General features: G+C 37.5%; 1 protein-coding gene across 3 annotated transcripts in view; it reads right to left on the reverse strand.

Moving 5' to 3' along the window:
• RELN (reelin) overlaps positions 1-24,127 on the reverse strand; it is a 521,226-nt gene that overhangs the window by 20,328 nt on the left and 476,771 nt on the right. For all 3 annotated transcript variants that reach the window (XM_003268163.3, XM_030826362.1, XM_030826363.1), the window contains exons 51-58: positions 19,969-20,123; positions 12,131-12,345; positions 9,847-10,024; positions 7,172-7,347; positions 6,919-7,025; positions 5,619-5,861; positions 4,818-4,993; positions 1,079-1,152 (exon numbers count right to left, since the gene is read on the reverse strand). In XM_003268163.3, the coding sequence (XP_003268211.1) occupies positions 1,079-1,152; positions 4,818-4,993; positions 5,619-5,861; positions 6,919-7,025; positions 7,172-7,347; positions 9,847-10,024; positions 12,131-12,345; positions 19,969-20,123 (1,324 nt within the window). The remainder of the gene's footprint in view (positions 1-1,078; positions 1,153-4,817; positions 4,994-5,618; positions 5,862-6,918; positions 7,026-7,171; positions 7,348-9,846; positions 10,025-12,130; positions 12,346-19,968; positions 20,124-24,127) is intronic.

The raw sequence follows: 24,127 nt of genomic DNA on the forward strand, positions 1-24,127 counted from the left end.
CCAAAAGGCTTTATTAGACAAATTGTAAGAGAAATATATAATCTGTCTAATGTCAAGGTAATGCTTTGTGGTTGGGTTAAATTAAAATATTTGTGTAGGAGTTTCCTGTTTTCTATACACATTTATAATTACAGATTATAAAAAATTTAAAATATTTTCTCTTAAGAAATATCCTGACTCTTTAAAAGCACACGGACAACAGAATAAAATAATAGCATGCATAGCAATGAATTCTGGTGGATTCTTCCTACTGACATTGTTACTAGAAATATACCTGGAGTTGAATGACAAAATTGTCCGTCTTCTCAAACTTAATGTTTAAAGGTGATAGTCGGAGGGCTATTAACCCTAATAAGGTAACTGAACTATGTCACACTTTTATTCAATACTGCTAATATGCTTTAGAAGAGGTGACTCTGGCTGATGCCAGAGTCAGATCATTCATTGATTAAAGTTTTTGTTAGAGGTAGTTGAAAATGAGTAACATGAATAAGAGAGTTCTACTCTGAGGACAAATGTAGTGCTTTGCTTATTTTGATAAAATTTAAAATATAAAGTTTCTTGGTGGCAGCCTTGTATGAAAATGGATTTTTTTTGGTTTGAAGGAAAATTTTGAAAATAAGACATATGTACACATTTTGTACAAGTGAAATTTATATAAAAATATGCATGAACTGCCACTTTTAAATATAAGGTTATTCCTCTGTAAGCAGCTGCCTTAGCCTGTAATTCCCAGCACTTTAGGAGGCAGAGGCAGGCGGATCACCTGAGGCTGGGAGTTCAAGACCAGCCTGACCAACATGAAGAAACCCCGTCTCTACTACAAATACAAAATTAGCTGGGTGTGGTGGCACATGCCTGTAATCCCACGTACTCAGGAGGCCGAGGCAGGAGAATCACTTGAACCTGGGAGGTGGAGGTTGCGGTGAGCCGAGATCCCACCATTGCACTCCAGCCTGGGCAACAAGAGGGAAACTCTCTCTCTCACTCTCTCTCTCTCTCACACACACACACAAAAGACAACCATTTGGATTGGGTATTCAAGTTTGGAGATAATGTTAAAAATCATTTCACAAACCTTGCATCCTTAGTGTATTCCAACATTACGGAATGAGGGTCACTGCAAGAAGTGGCTTCACAACCCACCACAATCTAAAACAAACATAAACAATTAATACACAGGTAAGATTAGGTGATAATTCCATTAATTAAAAATTCCATCCCTCCATTTATTACTCTGATAGGTAATATTCAGAGAAGCTTTTATAAAGCAGTCTGCTGGTATACCAAGAATACATTCTTTTGGATTCTGTTAAAGACGTTCAATTTTGCATGGAGATGAAAATTAAGGTTTTAAAAGTTACATTTCTATTTACTAAATTAGTATAATGCATTAATCACAAATCTGGGTAAGATAAACTGGCCAAAAAGAAAGTAACATTAGCCACATTTATAGACAGAAACTGAAAGTATCACTGATTCAAAACATTTTCATTGATAGCCTAACTTTCTTGATTGTTACTATTAAATTTTTATTTGGAATTAAAATCAGCAATTTTAATTACTTAATATTCATTCTTGGGTTTTTCTGTATTTCCATATGAATGAAAGCTTTCCATATTATATGCAATTAAATGTTTGAATCATTACTAATACATAAATGCTATAAAAATTTGGTGATTCAAATTTAAGTCCTAATCATCTATTTAATCATGTCCTATTTCAGCACTGATAACTAGGGAAGGTTAGTGCTAAAAATTTCAGGCCCATACAGTCATGAATAAAACAACTCTAAATTCAGAGAGAGAATAAGAAGCATAATGATAGTGGGAATCATAAGACACGAATATAACGCTGTGGTGCTTCAAAGGAGATAGTATTTGATTCAGTGGATTAGAAAATAATCAGTTAGGGTACATGTGAGCTTCCCCTGAAGACTGGGAAGAGTGTGAGAGGTTGAGATAGGAAAAAGATACTTAGGTGAAAGAGTGTGAGTGAAGACAAAGTAGGGAATCATGGTGGGACATCTAGAGCACAGTATATAGCATGTTTTGGTCCAAGTATATAATATATGAAATATTCAGAGATGAGGTTAGAATGATTGGTTGAATCTGGCAGACCAGAAGCCGTAGCCTAAGGTGTTTGACCTTAATTTGATAAGTGATGGAGAGTCATTAAAGGTTTCTGTGGAATGATGTGCTGCTTAGAGATATGTTTTATAAAGATCAATCTGACTATGATGTCAAAGACAGATAGGAGTGGAGAGAGAGAGATTGGGAGTGAAAAGAGTACTTAGTCAACTGTTGATTTAGTTAGGGCCAGAATGGAGGTGGTGATAGTGCAAAAAGAGAAGATTGGATGGATACCAGGAACATTGGAAAGTAGAATTCAAAGGATGCAGTCACTGATTAGGTATGAAAAGTGAAAAATCAAAGCGTAGTCGAACATTTCAAGCTAGTTACTAGGTGAATGGTGGTGCCATCGACAGAAACAGGAAAATCAGAAAGAGGAGTTGGTATGGTGAGGGAAGATATTAAGTGGACCGTTAGACACATTCAGTTGAGGTGCCAATGTGCAAAGCTGTAGAAATGTGTAGGGGCTATGAAAAATATTGAATTGTTAGCCAGTCAAGGGTTAGATGTGCAGATTTGAAATTTGCTCTTCAAGATATGATTCTTGAAGCTAGATGATTGGATACAATTCCTGATGGTGAGAATGTCTATGGAGAGAGAAGAAAGTTGATACATACTGAGAAATGCTGACATTTAGAGGGCTGAGGGGAGAAAAGCCATAAGAAGATAATAGGTATCAAAGAGGTAAAAGGAGAACCAGCAGAGAACCCAGAAGCCTAGGGGAAAGAGAATTCCACAGGTTGAAGAGGGCAAGAATAACAGTGTCAAATGGTGTAGAGAGGAAAGAGAAGATGGGGAATGTGCAAAAACTGTTGATATTGGGTACGGTAAGTCTCTGGTGACTTTCAAGTATGTAGTTTTAGTGATATTTTACTAAATATTTGAGGATAAACTCTCTTTTTTTCCCAAAGAAATTGCCTTGGTTAGAGAAAGAGAGACCCAGTCTTTTCAGTGCAGTTGCTTCTGTTACAGATGTAACAGAAGAGGAGGCTCCAATCAACTCAATTAAATATACCTTTGATCTGGGCCAAAATGTGAACCTGGCAGAGGGAAAATCGTCACTCTTAAGGAACAGGGCTTAGAAGTAGAAGAAGTATAACACTTCTTCATATCACTAAGTTAAGAATAGTCCTGAAGGAGTGGTAGCATTTGGGGAGCTTGCCTTACTCTCCAGTCTCTGAAGGAGAGTTTAACATAGAGCTGAGGCAAAAAGCAAATACATTTTTATTTCTGCTAATAAGGATTTTTACTATTAACTGTCATTGTAGTACATCAAAAAAGGGTATTAGAATAACTGATGTCTTTAAAATGACCTAGTAATACAATGCATTTCTGTAATGACTTTTTGTGTGTGTGTGTGTGGGATATGTGGGATATGGTCTTGTTCTGTTGCCCTAGCTGGAGTGCAGTGGTGGGATCATAGCTCACTGTAACCTCCAACCCCTGGGCTCGAGTGATTTTTGTGCCTCAGCTTCCTGAGCAGCTAGGACTACAGGTACATGCCACCATGCCCAGCTAATTTTTTTTTTTTTTGGTAGAGATAGGGGTCTTGCTATGTTTCCCAGGCTGGTCTTGAACTCTTGGCCTCAGAGATCCTTCCTCCTCAGCCTCCCAAAGTGTTGGGATTACAGGTGTTTGCAATAGAGATACATCAGTTGATATTGCTTTGCCTTTCTCTCTCTGAGTGTCTATTAATTATTTATGTCTTCACTTTCATCCTATATGAATCAAGGATTCAGTTTAAAATCTTTGAGAGTCCTCCTTAATTTTTTGAGGATTTAGGAAGTTCCAACAGGACTAATGTAGTATAGGTATATGAAGTCAGAGACGCAAGAAAATAGAAAGATATACTGAAAAAAAATAGATGGAGAAAAAATGGCTCAATGCACATAATAGGCATGGAGTAAGATAAAGAGGCAGGGGGAGAGAGAGGAAGGGAAGGGAGAGAAAGAGAATTGTGCAACATAAAGAGGAGATAGTGTTACAGAGAGCTAGAAGTAGCCAGAGTCTCCTATTTGAGCTTTTTATTTACAAGGGTAGGGAGACTGAAATCCAGATTACATATATAAGATAGAATCTATTCAGTTGGTATAAAATTGCGGTTTTTGCCATTAAAAGAATTGGCATTAAAAGTAATTCCTTTTTTTTTTGAGACAGAATCTCATTCTGTCACCCAGAGTGCAGTGGTATGATCTTGGTTCACTGCAACCTCTGCCTCTCAGGTTTCAGCGATTATTATTTCTCAGCCTCCCGTGTAACTAGGATTACAGGTGTGCACTACCACGACTGGCTTATTTATTTTTTTTATAGAGACAAGGTTTTGCCATGTTGGCCAGGCTAGTCTGGAGCTCCTGGCCTCTTGGCCTCAAGTGATCCTCCTGCCCCAGCCTCCCAAAGTGCTGGGATTATAGGCGTGAGCCACTGCACCCAGCCTGCAGTTACTTTTGCACCAGCCTAATAGTTACATTTCTTGCTATGTCCCAACATTTTCAAGCATTTTATCTATCCTCAAATAATCATACTTGAATAAAGGTCTTTGCAAAAGATGACCTCTTTTATTCATAAGATAAAGTCTTTTTTAATGAATAATATCAGTCATTTCCTTACAGTTGTCTGAATAACCATTCTCCCCCCAGGCCCCAAATGCAATGCTACTTTCTGTTTTAAAGAGCCACTTTTCCTTACTTTAAACTGCATCATGTATCCTGGCTGTATAATGAGTTCTCGGGAGGAGAGAGCATTGTGAGTCTTGTCCTTCTTTTTATTTGGCCAATAGAGGTGGAAGGATGGATTGCCACAAAATCCTGCTGTCCTTACAGCATTAGGGTAAAAACTCCAGTTTTCTTCATGGGAAGTGCCTTCTGTTAAGGAAAATTGGAAGCAATATGGCATGTTATTCTCTTGAGGAAAATCGGAAGCAATATGGCATATTATTCTCTTGAACTGACCGATTTATTGTTGAATTCCTTAAATTTTTATGCTCTACTAGCTTTCTGCTTACACTTTAGGTTGATTTTTATTTTATTTAACTGGGATAATGCATAAATCCAACGTGAGAAATCAAACTTAGACAAGACTATTAAATGGTAGTATAATGATTACTGTACTTTAAAAATGTAATTGCTAGTCTAGGTAACCTAGCACTGAAAAGTTCTTGATACACTTTGTCAGCCAGTGCATTAAGTATTTCTGTGACACATTAATTACTAAAGAAACTACAATTATTTTGGGGTGTTGACATTTCAAATTATATTTAAAGCCAGACATTGAGCCTTTAACAGGATTTTTTGAATGCTCAGTGGACATTTCAACAGGCAGTCAACTTTGAAGATTTATAAATCACTGGGCAAAATAACAGCTAACATTTGTTGAGCAGGAGTATGGGCTACGCACTCTTACAAAGCTTTTCATGTGCTAATGTATCTGAAGACATAAGCAGAAAAATGGCTCACAGGAAAGAAAATTGTTCAATTTCTTGTTTCTTACCATCATCAAAAGTGTCCACCAATTGGCTGGGATTGATTTCTGCTCCACCAATCAAAATGTTGTCCAGTGCCCACTGAGCACGCTCCACCCCAGAGACCACAATTCCATTGCTGATCACAAAAGGCTGCCACCAGCGAAGTCGAGTTGTGTTGGTGAGGGCATCTTCAGGAAGAAGTATGTAGTCGTGTCTAACAGAAATGTATTTCTGGTAATCCATCTCATGGAGCAAAGTCCAGGTAATTCCTATAATAACAAATATACCAACATAGCAATATATCTAGAATCTCCTGCCTCCTCATAAACCACCAGTATACTTCAGATACTGTGAATTTCCCAAAGAAATTTTCAGCCAGGAAATGACAACTGATTTTTCTGACTTTGATATTAGGTATTCACTACTTATAAATACTGTTTCTGTATGAGGGTAATGATATGAGGGGAAGGATATTTCGAAAGAGTTGGCCAAAATAAAAACACTGAAGTAAAAATAAGTTATGTTTTGCTTTTAAAATTTAGTTCTAAATTCTTATTTCTCACAAATAATGAGATACACCCATGTTTTACATGTTTCTAGGCAATAGCTTTCAGTATTAAAATAGTTATTGTAATTTTATGCAGTTTGTAATTATTTGGACTGGTATAAAGTTTATCTCTTCTTGCTTGATAAGATTGCAGGTGGGATGTTTAATTACTTATGAAAACATCCTTCAAATACCTTAAAATATTTTAGGGTCATCTGTGAATCAGCTAGTTATTAAGAATGATATCTATCTGCTAAAGTAGATTTTTCTAAAGACACCATGGTATTACTGGTCTGGTTTTAGCTACTTCAAAATAACAAAACAGAATTCTATTAAAATATTCTACGACAAACTCACAAAATAGACTTTTTTTTCACAATTTTTGAAGATTTCTATAGATTTTCTATAGCATTTATTACATGCTTATTTACACGTAAGCTTTTAAAAATGCTTTAAAGTTTTAAAAATGATCTTGGAAATCATACAAAATGTATTTCTTAATTGTATCACTCAAGCTTCAGTAAATCATAGAGTTTGTTTTCTTTATTCATAAAGTTTGGACTTTATTTTTTAATGTGATTTCTCTCTTGTTCCCTTTTTGCATAACACAGAAGTCACTTGTACAGAACATGTAATACAAACAAAATCTGTAGCTTTTTCTTTGTGAGTTTCACGATTCAAATTGTGAAGTCCGCAAAGCTTTGCAGAGACTTTTCTGAGGGTGTTGGATGGAATTTGGGAATCTGCTCCAAGGGGTGGTTTTCACCCCTGACACGTGCCTCCATCGGTAGAGTAGTCCAACAGCACGCCTTCCTTCCGGCAGGTGGGACGATGGCAAGAGGTCATGTTGTTCTCACTACCGATGCGCCCCCAGTATTGCAGGAACCTGAATGCAAGCACATTTTATCCATCAGAATAATTCATTAGAACAAATACTCTACTGAAGTCCTGGATAATGTCTTCCATACAAGTGTTCCTTGCTTTGGGACCAATTTGCTATGTTGCAATAGAAATAACAAAAAATTGACTTACTTTGCACCTCGAAGATCCAAATCTTGTGTAATCGCTTGTCTCACAGTGGATCCCCCAAAATAGAGTGCAGTGTCCTCGGCAAGAATTCCACACTCAGTGCAAGTACTTCCACCTTCTAAGGACATCCATAAGTCAGGTTTGATTTCTTCACTGTCAAAGCGTTCCTTCAGGAAAGTCTGGAAATAAAATAAGCCAGATGTGGTTAAAAAAACAATTTCAGATAACTATGGAATATTTAAGAAAATACAGAGTGATGTCTTGGACTTAAAAAAAATAGAGCTGATTTCAAATGCTTTTCAAAGATGTTTAAAAAAGGCTATTTCCACAATGCTTTTTCCTGTCATATATTGAAAATCATTTAAACTGCTCAAATAATGTTTAATAATTGAAATTTAAAATAATTGTAAAGTTGACTATATCAATTTTTTTTTTTTTTTGAGACGAAATCTTGCTCTGTCACTTGGGCTAGAGTACAGTGGCACAATCTCAGCTAACTGCAGCCTCTGCCTCTGCCTCCCGGGTTCAAGCAATTCTCATGCCTCAGCCTCCTGAGTAGCTGGGATTACAGGTGTGTGCCACCACACCTGGCTATTTTTTGTATTTTTAGTAGAGATGGGGTTTCACCATGTTAGCTAGGCTGGTCTCGAACCCCTGACTTCAAGTGATCTGCCCACCTCCGCCTCCTAGAGTGCTGGAATTACAGGTGTGAGCCACCATGCCTGGCCATATTATAGTAACACTTCTATTTGTAAAAAGTTATTTAAGCATATACCCCCAAATATGTATATTTGTTTATATAGTATATAAAAGTAGTATTGTAATGTATTATATTATGAAACATGCCAAAAAAGGAAATTTGAAAGCAATAAGATAAGATATAAACATGCAATCCAGCACTTTCCCCCCAACATCCCCCAGTGGATTGTCCTGGTGCGTGTGCCCTCACTTTGGAGACTGCTTCAGGCAGTCAGGATCCTTCAGCCTCTAGCACAGAATGAACCTTGAAGGTCTATATGGTTAGGCAGGGACACTTGAAACCAAATCTCTCTATATAAAGTCAAAAGAAACTAAACCTTAGAAGGCAGTTTGAAAGATGTTTCACCTGTTTATCAGAGCCAAGTTGCAGGGTGATAAGTACTCAAAATCTAGGATAAAATATTTTCCCCTGGGTCTCCCATTTATCCTTTTAACTAAGAATGATGACAACCAGAAAATCTATTTTTCAGAGAGTGTACAAAGTATAAAGGTTCTTGGCTACATTTTATGTAAAATTTGCTTATCTCCTCATAGTCAAGGTCTTAATTTCCCTATTCATTCTGTCCACAGTACTTTCATCTTATCCATAATGCAGATTTGTATTAGTTAGAGACAGACACATTTTTTCTTGTTTAAAATGATGAAAAGATATCATAAAGGTAATTTGTTCTAGTTGCAATGCAATAATTGTATACAGAAAAACCTATATTTTTTCATTTAAGGAGAGTTCTATCTTACTGTGTAGTTAAAATGATTTAAACAGTTTCTTTTTCTCAAACTTAGAAGATAATCAGTTCTATAGTTAAAGACATACAGTGAAATGTCAGTCTGCCTTCATCTCACTAATGGATAGCAAATGAATACGTTTTATAATTGAAGGTTTGTAAGAAAACAAGTGTTAGAAGAAATGCGTGGTTAACCATGTAAACTCTCATTAGAAGATTTTAATCAGGGTTTATAATTTATAGATTTGTACAATTTCTTATTCAGCTGAGGAATACTAATAAAATTTGAGTGCTCATGAAATTAATTAGATTTTCAAAAGTTTATTAATTACCTGTGGTATATAAAGCTATGTTTTTCATGTGCTAACCTCATTTGTTAATAATGTACTTACATCTTCAGACACAAATGAGCATTGTTACAATTTTATTTAAAAAATGTTCAATTCCATAGTTGAAGTATTAGAACAAACACAAATGACAGAACAGGTTTGGTTTACATTGTTGACTCTCATATGTTGGATTTCAATCACTAGGAATTTTGTTTTTTTAGCCTAGTCATTTTTCTGTTATTGTAATGACAAATGCACTATGTTTATTCACAGAAATAGAGTGCATATATGGCAACTGTGTTGGGTAACTGTATTTGCTTTGCATATTAAACAATGATGTAACAGCTAAAGCTTTCAAAAGTGACCACTCCATTCTTAATACACAACCCCATTTCAGCAGTCAACGAATCAGAACATAGAATTTTCTAAACAAAAATTCAGGTGCTGTTTAGGCCTTTTTGAAAATTTGGTCTTTTGTGATAATGTATATTATTTGCTTTATTTCATAACAACAATAATAATATCCTCCTTTAAATAGTGCATCAATTGAAAAAGTGAAGTAAAAAAGGCTTAATATTGACTTTAAAAAGAGTCTGCTTAAGGAAAAAAAAAAAACCCAGAGTGTTTATCATTTGTAATCCATACAGTCTGGCTCATTTTATGAATTGGATAAACTATACTAGAACTTGATCCTAATATTCTTGTACTTAGGAAACATAAGACATTTTTAAAGTTTCTATTCAAAGGATTTTATTTCCTGGGGGACCCAAAGGACATTGTTACAGATTATGTCTCATACATAAGTTGGTTCCTAGGCATGGCCCATGATGTGAGTAAGGCTTCTTGTCCAGGGCTTTACCCTTACCTTCAGAGTGTGGGTCAAGTAGCAGTTTGGCCCTGAGTATCCCGGATCACAGATGCACTGTTCCCTTAAGCAATCTCCATGGCCCCTGCAGTTGTCCAAGCATCCAGGGCCCAGGTAGAAATTATCGATTGCCCACTGCATGTCTGAGTACTTCTGATAGAACCTAAACCTTACCGGACTATTGACAATGCAAAAGTAAAGGATTGAAAAACAAAAGTTAACTTTATTTAGGTCCATTGTCCTGCATGTGTATTCAGTACTCAAGAGAAAAAACATTTAAGACCCTCTTATTAGATGAAATAGGTTAATAAAAAACGTTTTCTGGCCACTCTTATCTTTCTAGTAATGGAACTTTCAAGCTGGTTTTATTTAAATTTCAGAATATCTGAGCACACTTGCACAACAAAATTAAAATCAGTGGAATCTCTGTGTCAAGAAATAGAAATATTTAAATATACAAATCTGTAACTTTCATAAATCAGGTTTCTTCTGTATTGGAGTTCTGTGGTCATGATGCAATTTAGATTCACTAATTGCATTTCTGAAATTGTACAGAAGGTGAGTGACGCCTTTGACAAGAGCCTTGTCAGCATACACACAGCCCTCAGGCGGTTGGGAGGCAGCATTTTCTGAATTCCCTTCAGACAATAAGACAATCAATATTCTCAGAGTAACTATGCTAATTAGAAAACAATTTTCAAAGGGTTATATTAAAGGACATTTTCTCTGAGATTTTAATTTCATCTTTGTTCTTCTCTGTCTTCTGGGGGAAAAAACAAGCCTCATAATTATCCTTATGTTAAAATATGCCATATTATTTTGGTTTAAAGAGTCCAAAGTACATGGAGGAACTTTCTGGGGTGATATAAATGTTCTGTATCTTGTTTTATGTGGTGGTTACAAGGGTTACACAACAGTAAAAACTCATTGATCTGAACAATTAAGATGTATGTATTTTACCGAATGTAAATTATACCTCATTATTACAAAACGAGAATGGGAGGGGAAAATGAGTCTGTGATAGACATCATGGTGGGTCCCCAGCATCCATTTCACCCCAGATAATCCGTGAAATAATCATTGTAATATCACTTTCCTAACTAACTATTGAGTGGCTAATTGTTACCAGTGGGATGCAAGGTGGCACTTGTTCTGGCTGTCTTGTAACAAAAAGCAACTATCTTTCTCACTGGACATAAGTACGGAAGCATCCTGCCCCAGTTCTCTGGCTGCCATCTCATGTTCAATAGCAAAACCAGCTTGAGAGAGCTGAGTATGCCTCCAGTGCTGTAGACAGCAGATATTCTCTTAAGAGAATAAGGAAGAACAGTGTCCCTGAAGACACCATTCAACTTACAAATCAACCAGCCCTAGAGTTCACTTATCTTTGGATTCGTTCATTATAGACGAACCAAATTTCGAGCCGGTTTGAATTGGGTTTCCTGTTCCTTGCAGCTGAAAGCATCCTGATTTAATTCCTTAGTATGTTAGTTGAATAAGCTCTTTAGATACATTCCAGAAAACCATGAGTGGTAATAATAATAATATCTATGGGACACTGGGAACTGTGTGTAAGCACTTTATTCAAAGACTCTGTATGTTTCACAAGATTCGTTTTAGTCAGACTATCTGATTAATACAGTCGAGGTGCACCTGTTATTTTCTTTTGTGTATCTTTTTCTCTACTTTTAAAGTAGAAGAGAAATCTTTTGGAGTTGCCTTAATATATACACAGACTTTGCAAAGCAAGGTTTAATCACCTCTGCTCATCACTGGACCAGGCTAATTATCTCTCACAGCAGGATCAGAATATAACGCTTTGATAAGAGAAAAATGGATCCTATAAGTCACACTGGTAGAAATAGCATGATGAATTAGTTAGGATTTGCTCCTGGCTCTGTCTATCATGGATTGATAAGGCAATAATGTGGAAAGTATGTAGTGCACAGAGGTCCACAGTCTACAAGGTTGAGAAGGCAGGGTACACCTTTTCATCTGGCTCCAAGGCCATCACTATTGCTGTGCTCCCATTTTAAGATACTGAGGTTTAGAAAATAGAAGAGTCTGCGAAAGCCCATTTTGCCAAGTCTGAGGATTACAAGTTGAGGTCTGAAGTTAGCTCATCATGGAAGTTATGATGAAAGTCACCAATTAGAGAACCTTTAGAGTTAGGGAGAAAGAAAGCACTTTACCCACAAATACACATAATTTCAGGCATGACAACAGTGTACCTAATGGGATTCTGGGTGCTTGGAACCAGGCTTTGTTTTAGTTTTCTACTTACTTTCCCACTAAGCTTTCAGGAAGTGGGTAGGTGATCCTTTTCCACCCTTTAGTTGGAAAGAATACAGATGGCTGAGAAACACTTCCAGAGCATTTTGGGTCAGCAGGCAAGCACTGAGGGACCAGATAATTCCAGCTCACACCGAAGTCAGTAGAATATTGCACATGAATTTGATTCTGGGCAATTTTTTCAGACACCTTACATCCAACAGAGATCTAATAAACAGAAAATTAAGATCAAGGTATTAAAACTATATTATATGATTCTTCTCCGAGGACTTGGCAGCAAAAAAGCTGCTGATCACTTGATATACACTGTACCACATCCATCCTGTATTTTCAGATTCATTATTTGTTCTGCTAATGGACAGAGAAAGTCACCATGATTGCCCCAGGTGACAAATTATAGAAAGTGCCAAATATATTGTGTAGGGGGTTTGGAGAGAAATTCAGACCCCGTGCTTCTGCCATGGTGGCTGAATGCCTTGGAAGGCCTGGGCTCACTCCTACAAACTGTTGTGCTAATGGTCTGGCACTTCTGTTTGGCAGAATACTTAGCCAAGAAGAATGGCTAACAGCTTTACCAATTTTACTATTTTGTTGTACAATTTATGACTCAATACAACACTTTCAACTACAAGTAAGATGAAATAATAACTGAAGGTGGTTTAAACAAGGCACAGCACACTTCGTTGATGGTGATAGCCATGATGTGACATTGCTGTTAATACAGTGGGATTTAGGTAGACAGAATAAATTGGTTCACATAAAATCTTGGCCTAAATATTAGCCAAAGTTGATGTTGACATTAATGCTAATCATGCCTTTGTTTTCTATAATTTTTTTTTTTCCAGAAACATCCAAATGTTCTTGTAAAAAAAAAAAAAGTAGAGGCTGGGTGCCATGGCTCATGCCTGTAATCCCAGCACTTTGGGAGGCCGAGGTGGGTGGATCACGAGGTCAGGAGTTCAAGACCAGCCTGACCAACATGGTGAAACCCTGTCTCTACTAAAAATACAAAAATTAGCTGCACATGGTGGCGTGCACCTGTAATCCCAGCTACTCAGGAGCCTGAGGCAGGATGATCGCCTGAACCCAGCAGGCAGAGGTTGCAGTGAACCAAGATTACGCCACTGCACTCCAGCCTGGGCAACAGAGCAAGACTCTGTCTCAGAAAAAAAGGTCTTATTTAACCTAAATTTCTAATTTATAGTTACTATTAATAGAGAGATGGGTAAGAGGAAAAAAAGTAGAAATAACCATTATAGCTTTAATCTTCTCTTGTTGAAACAAATTGCTTAAGTCATAATGATTTAACTCAGGGAGTTATAATCAGTATCCTACATTTTTATTGTTGATATTTTTCTCTATCAGTATTTCATCCTGAGCAGGAACACATTTACTCTTATAAAAGTTTCAACTTGAGAGACAGCTGGCAAGATGACCGAATAGGAACAGCTCGGGTCTGCAGCTCCCAGCAAGATCAATGCAGAAGGTGGGTGATTTCGGCATTTCCAACTGAGGTACGCGGTTCATCTCATTGGGACTGGTTGGACAGTGGGTACAGCCCATGGAGCCCATGGAGCTGAAACAGGGTGGGGTGGAACCACAAGGGGTTGGGGGATTTCCCTTTCCTAGCCAAGGGAAGCCGTGAGTGACTGTGCTGGGAGGAACAGTGCACTCCGGCCCAGGTACTGTGCTTTTCCCACAGTCTGCAACTGGCAGACCAGGAGATTCCCTTCAGTGCCTGGCTCAGTGAGTCCCACCCCCACGGAGCCTAGCAAGGTAAGATTCACTGGCTTGAAATTCTCATGGCCAGCACAGCAGTCTGAGGTCGAACTGGGATGCTCGAGCTTGGTGGGGGGAGGGGCATCCACCATTACTGAGGCTTGAGTAGGCAGTTTTCCCTTCACTGTGTAAACAGAGCCACCCAGAAGTTTGAACTGGGTGGAGCCCACCTCAGCTCAGCAAGGCCAACTGCCTCTCTGGGCAGGGCATCTCTGAAAAAAAGGCAGCAGCCCCAGTCAGGGACTTATAGATAAAACTTCCATCTCCCTGGGATAGAGCTCCTGGGGGAAGGGAGCACAGCTTCAGCAGGGGCACAGCTTCAGCAGACTTAAACATCCCTGCTTGACAGCTCTGAAGAGAGCAGCGGTTCTCCCAGGACAGCATTTGAGCTCTGATAAGGGACAGACTGCCTCCTCAAGTAAAACCCTGACCCCTGTGTATCCTGATTGGGAGACACCTCCCAGTAGGGGCCGACAGACACCTCATACAGGAGAGCTCCAGCTGGCATCTGGCGGGTACCCCTCTGGGACGAAGCTTCCAGAGGAAGGAAACGGCAGCAATCTTTGCTGTTCTGTAGCCTCTGTTGGTGATACCCAGGCAAACGGGGTCTGGAATGGACCTCCAGCAAAGTCCAGCAGACCTGCAGCAGAGGGGCCTGACTGTCAGAAGGAAAACTAACAGAAAGGAATAGTATCAATACCAGCAAAAAGGAGGTCCACTCATAGACCCCATCCTAAGGTCACCAACATCAAAGACCAAGGGTAGATAAATCCACGAAGATGGGGAGAAGCCAGCGCAAAAAGGCTGAAAATTCCAAAAGCTAGAAAATTCCAAAAGCCAGAATGCCTCTTCTCCAAAGGATCACAACTCCTTGCCAGCAAGGGAACAAAACGGGATGGAGAATGACCTTGGCAAATTGACAAAAGTAGGCTTTAGAAGGTGGGTAATAACAAACTCTTCCAAGCTAAAGGAGCATGTTCTAACCCAGTGCAAGGAAGCTATAAGAACCTTGAAAAAAGGTTAGAGGGACTGCTAACTAGAGTAACCAGTTTAGAGAAGAATATAAATGACCTGATGGAGCTGAAAAACACAGAACGAGAACTTCATGAAGCATACACAAGTATCAAAAGCCGAATCGATCAAGTGGAAGAAAGAATATCAGAGAATGAAGATCAAATCAATGAAATAAAGCGAGAAGACAACATTAGAGAAAAAAGAGTGAAAAGAAACAAAGCCTCCAAGAAATATGGGCCTATGTGAAAAGACCAAATCTATGTTTGATCGGTGTATCTGAAAGTGATGGGGAGAATGGAACCAAGTTGGAAAACACTCTGCAGGATATTATCCAGGAGAACTTCCCCATCCTAGCAAGGCAGGCCAACATTCAAATTCAGGAAATACAGAGAACACGACAAAGATACTCCTTGAGAACAGCAACCCAAAAACACATAATTGTCAGATTCACCAAGGTTGAAATGAAGGAAAAAATGTTAAGGGCAGCAAGAGAGAAAGGTCGGGTTACCCACAAAGGGAAGCCTATCAGACTAACAGCAGATCTCTCTGCAGAAACCCTACAAGCCAGAAGAGAGTGGGGGCCAATATTCAACATTCTTAAAGAAAAGAGTTTTCAACCCAGAATTTCATATCCAGCCAAACTAAGCTTCATAAGTGAAGGAGAAATAAAATACTTTACAGATAAAGCAAATGCTGAGAGATTTTGTCACCACCAGGCCTGCCCTGCAAGAGCTCCTGAAGGAAGCACTAAAGATGGAAAGGAACAACTGGTACCAGCCACTGCAAAAACATACCAAATTGTAAAGACCATTGATGCTATGTATAAACTGCATCAACTAATGGGCAAAATAACCAGCTAGCATCATAATGACAGGATCAAATTCACACATAACAATATTAACTTTAAATGTAAATGGACTAAATGCCCCAATTAGAAGACACAGACTGGCAAATTGGATAAAGAGTCAAGACCCATCTCATGTGCAAAGACATACATAGGCTCAAAATAAAGGGATGGAGGAATATTTATCAAGCAAACAGAAAGCACAAAAAAGCAGGGGTTGCAATCCTAGTCTCTGATAAAACAGACTTTAAACCAACCAAGTTCAAAAGAGACAGAGACTGGCATTACATAATGGTAAAGGGATCAACGCAACAAGAAGAGCTAGCTGTTCTAAATATATATGCACCCAATACAGGAGGACCCAGATTCATAAAGCAACTTCTTAGAGACCTACAAAGAGACTTAGACTCTCACACAATAATAATGGGAGATTTTAACACCCCACTGTCAATATTAGATCAACGAGACAGAACATTAACAAGGATATCCAGGACTTGAAGTCACCTCTGGACCAAGCGGACCTAATAGACATCTGTAGAATTCTCCACCTCAAATAAACAGAATATACATTCTTCTTAGCACCACATCACACTTATTCCAAAATTGACCACATAATTGGAAGTAAAACACTCCTCAGCAAATGCAAAAGAATGGAAATCATAACAAACTGTCTCTCAGACCACAGTGCAATCAAATTAGAACTTAGGATTAAGAAACTCAAATCCACACAACTACATGGAAACTGAACAATCTGCTCCTGAATGACTACTGGGTAAATAACGAAATGAAGGCAGAAATAAAGATGTTCTCTGAAACCAATGAGAACAAAGAAACAACATACCAGAATCTCTGGGACACATTTAAAGCAGTGTGTAGAGAGAAATTCATAGCACCAAATGCCCACAAGAGAAAGCAGGAAAGATCTAAAATTGAAACCCTAACATCACAATTAAAAGAACTAGAGAAGCAAGAGCAAACACATTCAAAAGCTAGCAGAAGACAAGAAATAACTAAGATCAGAGCAGAACTGAAGGAGATAGAGACAAAAAACCCTTCAAAAAAATCAATGAATCCAGGAGCTGTTTTTTTGAAAAGATCAACAAAATAGATGGACCACTAGTGAGACGAATAAAGAAGAAAAGGGAGAAGAATCAAATAGACGCAATAAAAAATGATAAAAGGGATATCACCACAGATTCCACAGAAATACAAACTACCATCAGAGAATACTATAAACACCTCTATGCAAACAAACTAGAAAATCTAGAAGAAATGGATAAATTCCTCGACACATACACCCTCCCAAGACTAAACCAGGAAGAAGTTGAATCCCTGAACAGACCAATAACAAGTTCTGAAATTGAGGCAGTAATTAATAGCTTACTAACCAAAAAAAGCCCAGGACCAGGCGGATTCACAGCCATATTCTACCAGAGGTACAAAGAAGAGCTGGTACCATTCCTTCTGAAACTATTCCAAACAACAGAAAAAGAGGGAATCCCCCCTAACTCATTTTATGAGGCCAGAATCATCCTGCTACCAAAACCTGGCAGAGACACCACAAAAAAAGAAAATTTCAGGCCAACATCCCTGATGAATATTGATGTGAAAATCCTTGATAAATACTGGCAAACCAAATCCAACCAAGATCAAGTTGGCTTCATCCCTGGGATACAAGGCTGGTTCAACATACACAAATCAATAAATGTAATCCATCACATAAACAGAACCAATGACAAAAATGCCATGATTATCTCAATAGATGCAGAGAAGGCCTTTGACAAAATAGCCCTTCATGTTAAAAACTCAATAACTAGGTATTGATGGAACATATCTCAAAATAATAAGAGCTATTTATGACAAATCCACAGCCAATATCATACTGAATGGGCAAAAACTGGAAGTATTCCCTTTGAAAACAGGCACAAGACAAGGATGCCCTCTCTTAGCTCTCTCTCCTATTCAACACAGTATTGGAAGTTCTGGCCAGGGCAATCAGGCAAGAGAAAGAAATAAAGGGTATTCAGTTAGGAAAAGAGGCAGTCAAATTGTCTCTGTTTGCAGATGACATGATTGTCTATTTAGAAAACCCCATTGTCTCAGCCCAAAATCTCCTTAAGCTGATAAGCAACTTCAGCAAAGTCTCAGGATACAAAATCAATGTGCAAAAATCACAAGCATTTCTGTACACCAATAACAGACAAACAGAGTCAAATCATGAGTGAACTTCCATTCACAATTGCTACAAAGAGAACAAAATACTTAGGAATAATACAACTTACAAGGGATGTGAAGGACCTCTTCAAGGAGAGCTACAAACCACTGCTCAAGGAAATAAGAGAGGATGCAAACAAATGGAAAAACATTCTATGCTCATGGTTAGGAAGAATCAATATCGTCAAAATGGCCATACTGCCCGAAGTAATTTATAGATTCAATGCTATCCCCATCAAGCTACTATTGACTTTCTTCACAGAACTGGAAAAACTACTTTAAATTTCACATGGAACCAAAAAAGAGCCTGCATAGCCAAGACAGTCCTAAGCAGAAAGAACAAACCTGGAGGCATGATGCTACCTGACTTCAAAGTCTACTATAAGGCAACAGTAACAAAAACAGCGTGGTACTGGTACCAAAACAGTTATATAGAAAAGTAGAACAGAACAGAGGCCTCAGAAATAACACCACACATCTACAACCATCTGATCTTTGACAAACCTGACAAAAACAAGCAATGGGGAAAGGATTCCCTATTTAATAAATGGTGTTGGGAAAACTGGCTTAGTCATATGCAGAAAACTGAAACTGGACCACTTCCTTACACCTTATTCAAAAATTAACTCAAGATGGATTAAAGACTTAAATGTTAAGACCTAAAACCATAAAAACCCTAGAAGAAAACCCAGGCAATACCATTCAGGACATAAGCATGGGCAAAGACTTCATGACTAAAACACCAAAAGCAATGGCAACAAAAGCCAAAATAGACCAATGGGATCTAATTAAACTAAAGAGCTTCTGCACAGCAAAAGAAACTATTAGAGTGAATAGGCAACCTACAGAATGGGAGAAAAATTTGCAATCTATCCATCTGACAAAGGGCTAATATCCAGAATCTACAAAGACCTTAAACAAATTTACAAGAAAAAAAAACCATCAAAAAGTGGGAGAAGGATATGAACAGACACTTCTCAAAAGAAGACATTTATGTGGCCAACAAACATGAAAAAATGCTCATCATCACTGGTCATTAGAGAAATGCAAATCAAAACCACATTGAGATACCATCTCACACCAGTTAGAATGGCCATCATTGAAAAGTCAGCAAACAACAGATGCTAGAGAGGCTATGGAGAAATAGGAATGCTTTTACACTGTTGGTGGGAGTGTAAAGTAGTGCAACCATTGTGGAAGACAGTGTGGCAATTCCTCAAGGATCTAGAACTAGAAATACCATTTGACCCAGCCACCCCATTAATGGGTATATACCCAAAGGATTATAAATCATGCTGCTATAAAGACACATGCACACGTATGTTTACTGTGGCACTGTTCACAATAGCAAAGACTTGGAACCAACCCAAATGCCCATCAATGTTAGACTGGATAAAGAAAATGTGGTACATATATACCATGGAATACTATGCAACCATAAAAAAGATGGGTTCATGTCCTTTGCAGGGACATGGATGAAGCTGGAAACCATCATTCTCAGCAAACTAACACAAGAACAGAAAACCAAACACCACATGTTCTCACTCATAGGTGGGAGTTGAACAATGAGAACACATCGCCACAGGGAGGGGAACATCACACACTGGGGCCTGTTGGGGAGTGGGGGAGGGATAGCATTAGGAGAAATACCTAATGTAGATGACGGTTTGATGGGTGCAGCAAACCACCATGCCACATGTATACCTATGTAACAAACTTGCATGTTCTGCACATGTATCCCAAAACTTACAGTATAATAAAAAAGATTAAAAAAAGTTTGAACTTGAAATAGTTCAGAAATAAAATACTTTTAATCATTAAGCAATATATAAAGTTGTATATTAGTTTAATAGTAAATTTTACTTTTCAAAGTATATACTAAGTCAATGAAATATTAGATCATCTTTTCTCTGATATTTTTGATTTGTTATATTGCTAATGTATGGTTGTTTATTTAATCAAAGATCATAACATTTCACCTTGAATTGCATAATCCAGCCTTCAGTGGGAGTCAGGTCATGGGTCACTGCATACACCTCTCGTCCATCATGACTGCCACAGAGCATCACACCGTCAGGGGAGTCACAGAATCTTTCTACTGTACAATCATCATGGAATAGCCAGTGCTCATTCACTTAAAACAAAAAACAAAATTTTATGACAAATTTGTGACAAAAATACTTGAAGCAAATTTTCACTTTAAGCAAGACGTAGAATTATTTTAAGTAGAAACTGCTCATATTATATACACTCTATAGACAAAACACTAATGTAAATACATTGTTTCAGGAACATAAATACTAGGAGGATTGAAATATATGCCCTTTGTCTGATATTAGTTCACACACAACCATAGATATTAGTCTACACATGAAAAAAAGTATATTGTACATATTGTAAATGAAAATCGAAAGGAAATAACTATTTTTTGGCAGATATTTAACTTTTTAGGTAGCATATAAAGAAGTAGAGATAATTTTTTTTAATTTTAAAAATTTTATTTACAGTGTCTTGTTTATTAGGAAAGAATCATGAAGAAACACAATTGCACTGGGATGGTCATTTTTTTTTGTTTATTTTGTTTTATACAGGATAGGGAAGAGAGTTAACTACTTCTACTCAAATTCTTAAAGTATTATCTGGGTAACTAAAAATCTTGTAATGAATTTTTTATAGCTTTATCAAGATAATAATTGATATACAAAAATTACACACATTTAAAATATACATCTTGGCTGGGTATGGTGGCTCATGCCTGTAATCCCAGCACATTGAAAGGCTGAAGTGGGAGGATCGCTTGAGGCCAGCCTGGGCAACATAGTGAGATCCTGACTGTTAAAAAAAAATTAGCTGGAGTGGTGGTGCTTGCCCATAGTCTCAGCTACTCAGGAGGCTGCTTGAGTCCAGGAGTTCAGGGCTGTAGTGATTTGTGATTGTGCCACTGCACTCCAGCCTGGGCAGCAGAGTGAGACCCTGTCTCCAAAAAATTTGTTTTAAAAAATGAAATATACATTTGATGACTTCGGAAATATGCACAACCCATGATACTATCACCACAAGCAGGGCACCAAATCGATCCATCACTTCCAAAAATTTCCTTGTATCCTTTTGTGTGTGTGGTTTTTATTTTTTGTTGGGGGGGTTGCTGTTTAGAACACCTAATGAGACATATCCTCTTAACATATTTTCAGTGCACAATATCATCCTGTCAACCATAGACACTATGTCGTACAGCAGATCTCTAGAACTTATTTCTTTTGCATGACAGAAACTTTATAGCTCCTGAAAAAGTATTCCTCATTTCCCCTTTCTCCAGATCCTGGCAACCACCCTATTTAGTTAGATAAACAAATGATTTTTGAGTTTAAGAAATGAGTTTATAACAAACTTGTTATAAAGGCTAATTTTAAGTCCTATAATGTGAAGCCATGTTTAATTTGGCCAAAAGTAAAATAAAATCTTATTAAAGAGATTATTTAAGAAATTAGGATTCAAAGATAATACTTGGTAATGTTCTTAATATTTGATTATTTAGGTATGGATATTCAAGTATTCTGGATAGATATTTCTTTTAATAAGTCTTGACTCCTCTTCTAAACCTGATTAACAGTTAACACTTTGAGGAAATGTATTCAGCAAAATACTACTGAAGGAATAGATTTGGAGGAGTCTAAAGAAAACCTAAGTAGTAAGATTATGAGTTGATTAATGCAGAGTACATCTTATGTGTTGATCCTCTCTCTCTTTCTCTGTTAACCCCTTCCTCCGCAACCTCACAGTTCCTTTTCTCTTCTGGAAGAGGTGATTTTACATTAATTTTGTCCTAGAAAAGTTAGAAAATAAACATATCCATAATATATGTTACATCTCATTCACAATATGCTTTGATTTTATAGGTCCAATTCTTTTCTAAAAGTTTTCTGGCTAGTCCCAGCATTTCCAGGGAAGCTCAACAGGTGCAGCTGGAGGCTTGGAGCCACTATGGAAGCAGCACAGTTGATGCCTCAGAGGATCCAGAGAAAAGACCAAATAACTATAATTTAGCCTTCTCCCATATTGTGTCTCTTTGATTTTGTCTGAGCATATATGCCTGCACAACAAGCAGCTTATCTCTGGAATTCAAATAGTGACTGCAATACCATTATCTGTTTTTTTACTGTGAGGGATTTGGAGCCACATTTAGTCCTACATCACAGATACACGACTCAAGAGTCAAAGTGCACAGAAATTTGAATTCCAGTAAGAATACTCTGAGTCAGTTTATTCTGGGGTACATACTTCATTTTATGCTAGAACTCTGCAATCCTGATGAAAGAGGGCTTGCATTGCTTAACTAACTCACCTGTCTCTCCTGCAGTATTAGAAACTACTTCTGGATGTGTACGTTACAGTTTCTAGGAACTCCATTTTTGCAAGACAGATAGGAGCCAGAAAATTTGTTCCTTCAATTGTATATTGCTAATTAAACACAAAATCAAATAAGCATTTTAGGTACTAGAATAACTAGTCTGTGCTTGCTTTTATTCATATGGAAGCAGTGTTTAAATTATTCTCTGATTGTAAACTCACTTATGTAAACCATTATACAGGAAAAAAAAATAAATGAGTAGTGAAGCAAAGTTCTGAACCAGATCTATGTAAGCAAATTTCAATAACCTTAGAATATAACACTTAGTAGTGGTGAGGGACATTTTCAGCTTTTTCTATTTACAAGTTTTTTTTTTTAAACAAGGGTGTTTCAAAGTAAATATTTGCTGTTATGTTATGCCACATGATATACTAATAAATGTATTAATGAAATTAACCTAAATATCCAGTATTATTATTGAGTATATAGCTACTAAAATTTTATATTCAAAGGTACCTAAGGACATGAGGAAATAAGGATTTAATTCTAAACAAAACGAAGCTATGAAATATATACAATTTAAGACTATAATTTTGTTAAAAATATGTTTATGTAAATGCACTCAAGTTCTCTAAGAATATATGCCAAAATATTGACAATGGTTATCCCCTGGATGATTTTTATTTTCATCCTTATGATTTTCTGTATTTTCTCAGTTTCACATTTTGAACATGTATACTTTTACAATAAAATATTAACTAAAATTAAAATTTTTTAAATTCCTCAAGTTTCAGTTTTTTTTCCAGGACATGCTGTTCTTCTGGAAGATTCTTATCAGTCTTATTATTATAAAAATGAACCAGACTGTCTTTTCCATGCAAGATGCTAGGGGCTGAGCTGGGTGTGACAGAGTTCCACTGTCTGAATCAATACTGGCATAATAGTATATCGATCTTTACTGTTTAGATACATGTTAGTATGGGATATATAATGAATATCACTGCTTTATCTGAAGACACCATGTTTCATGTAGTATAACAAATATGTAGCATGGCAAAGATACATACTTAATACAAGTCACCACTTTTTATAAAGATGACCAGAATAGTGTCATGAAATGAAAACAAGACATTAAAAATGAGAGAAGGATAGGCCGGGTGCAGTGGCTCACGCCTGTAATCTCAGCACTTTGGGAGGCCAAAGTGGGCAGATCACCTGAGGTTGGGAGTTCAAGACCAGCCTGGCCAACAGGGTGAAACCCCATCTCTACTAAAATTACAAAATTAGCTGGGCATGGTGGTTCATGCCTGTAATCCCAGCTACTCTGGAGGCTGAGGCAGGAGAATTGCTTGCACCTGGGAGGCGGAGGTTGCAGTGAGCTGGGATTGTGCCGTTGCACTCCAGCCTAGGCAACAAGAATGAAACTGTCTTCAAAAAAAGAGAGGAGTACAAAGAGGTCCTTCCTGCTTCACCAGTATCATTGAATACCCCTATAGGGAATGAAGGGTAACAAGCAAGACCTGGGACATGACCTAAGACAGGAAATGCCATTACAAATGTGTCTGCCCTGTAGCAAAACAAAATATTTGTCTTCAGATACTAAAACAAATGACTGGGAAATGTCATTTGTTGGGTAGAAGATTTGAGTAGAAATCTTTGGCTTTCTACCCAAAATAGAAAACAGGAAACACTGAAAATTTTCTAAGAAAAGAAAATCCTGTTAATAAAATTATAGATTGCTGTATATAAAAACACACTAGCTGGCTTGAATGAAAGAAAAGATTTAGCTA

The sequence above is a fragment of the Nomascus leucogenys genome, chromosome 13 (genome assembly GCF_006542625.1).
Source record: "Nomascus leucogenys isolate Asia chromosome 13, Asia_NLE_v1, whole genome shotgun sequence".
NCBI classification, from domain to species: Eukaryota; Metazoa; Chordata; class Mammalia; order Primates; family Hylobatidae; genus Nomascus; species Nomascus leucogenys.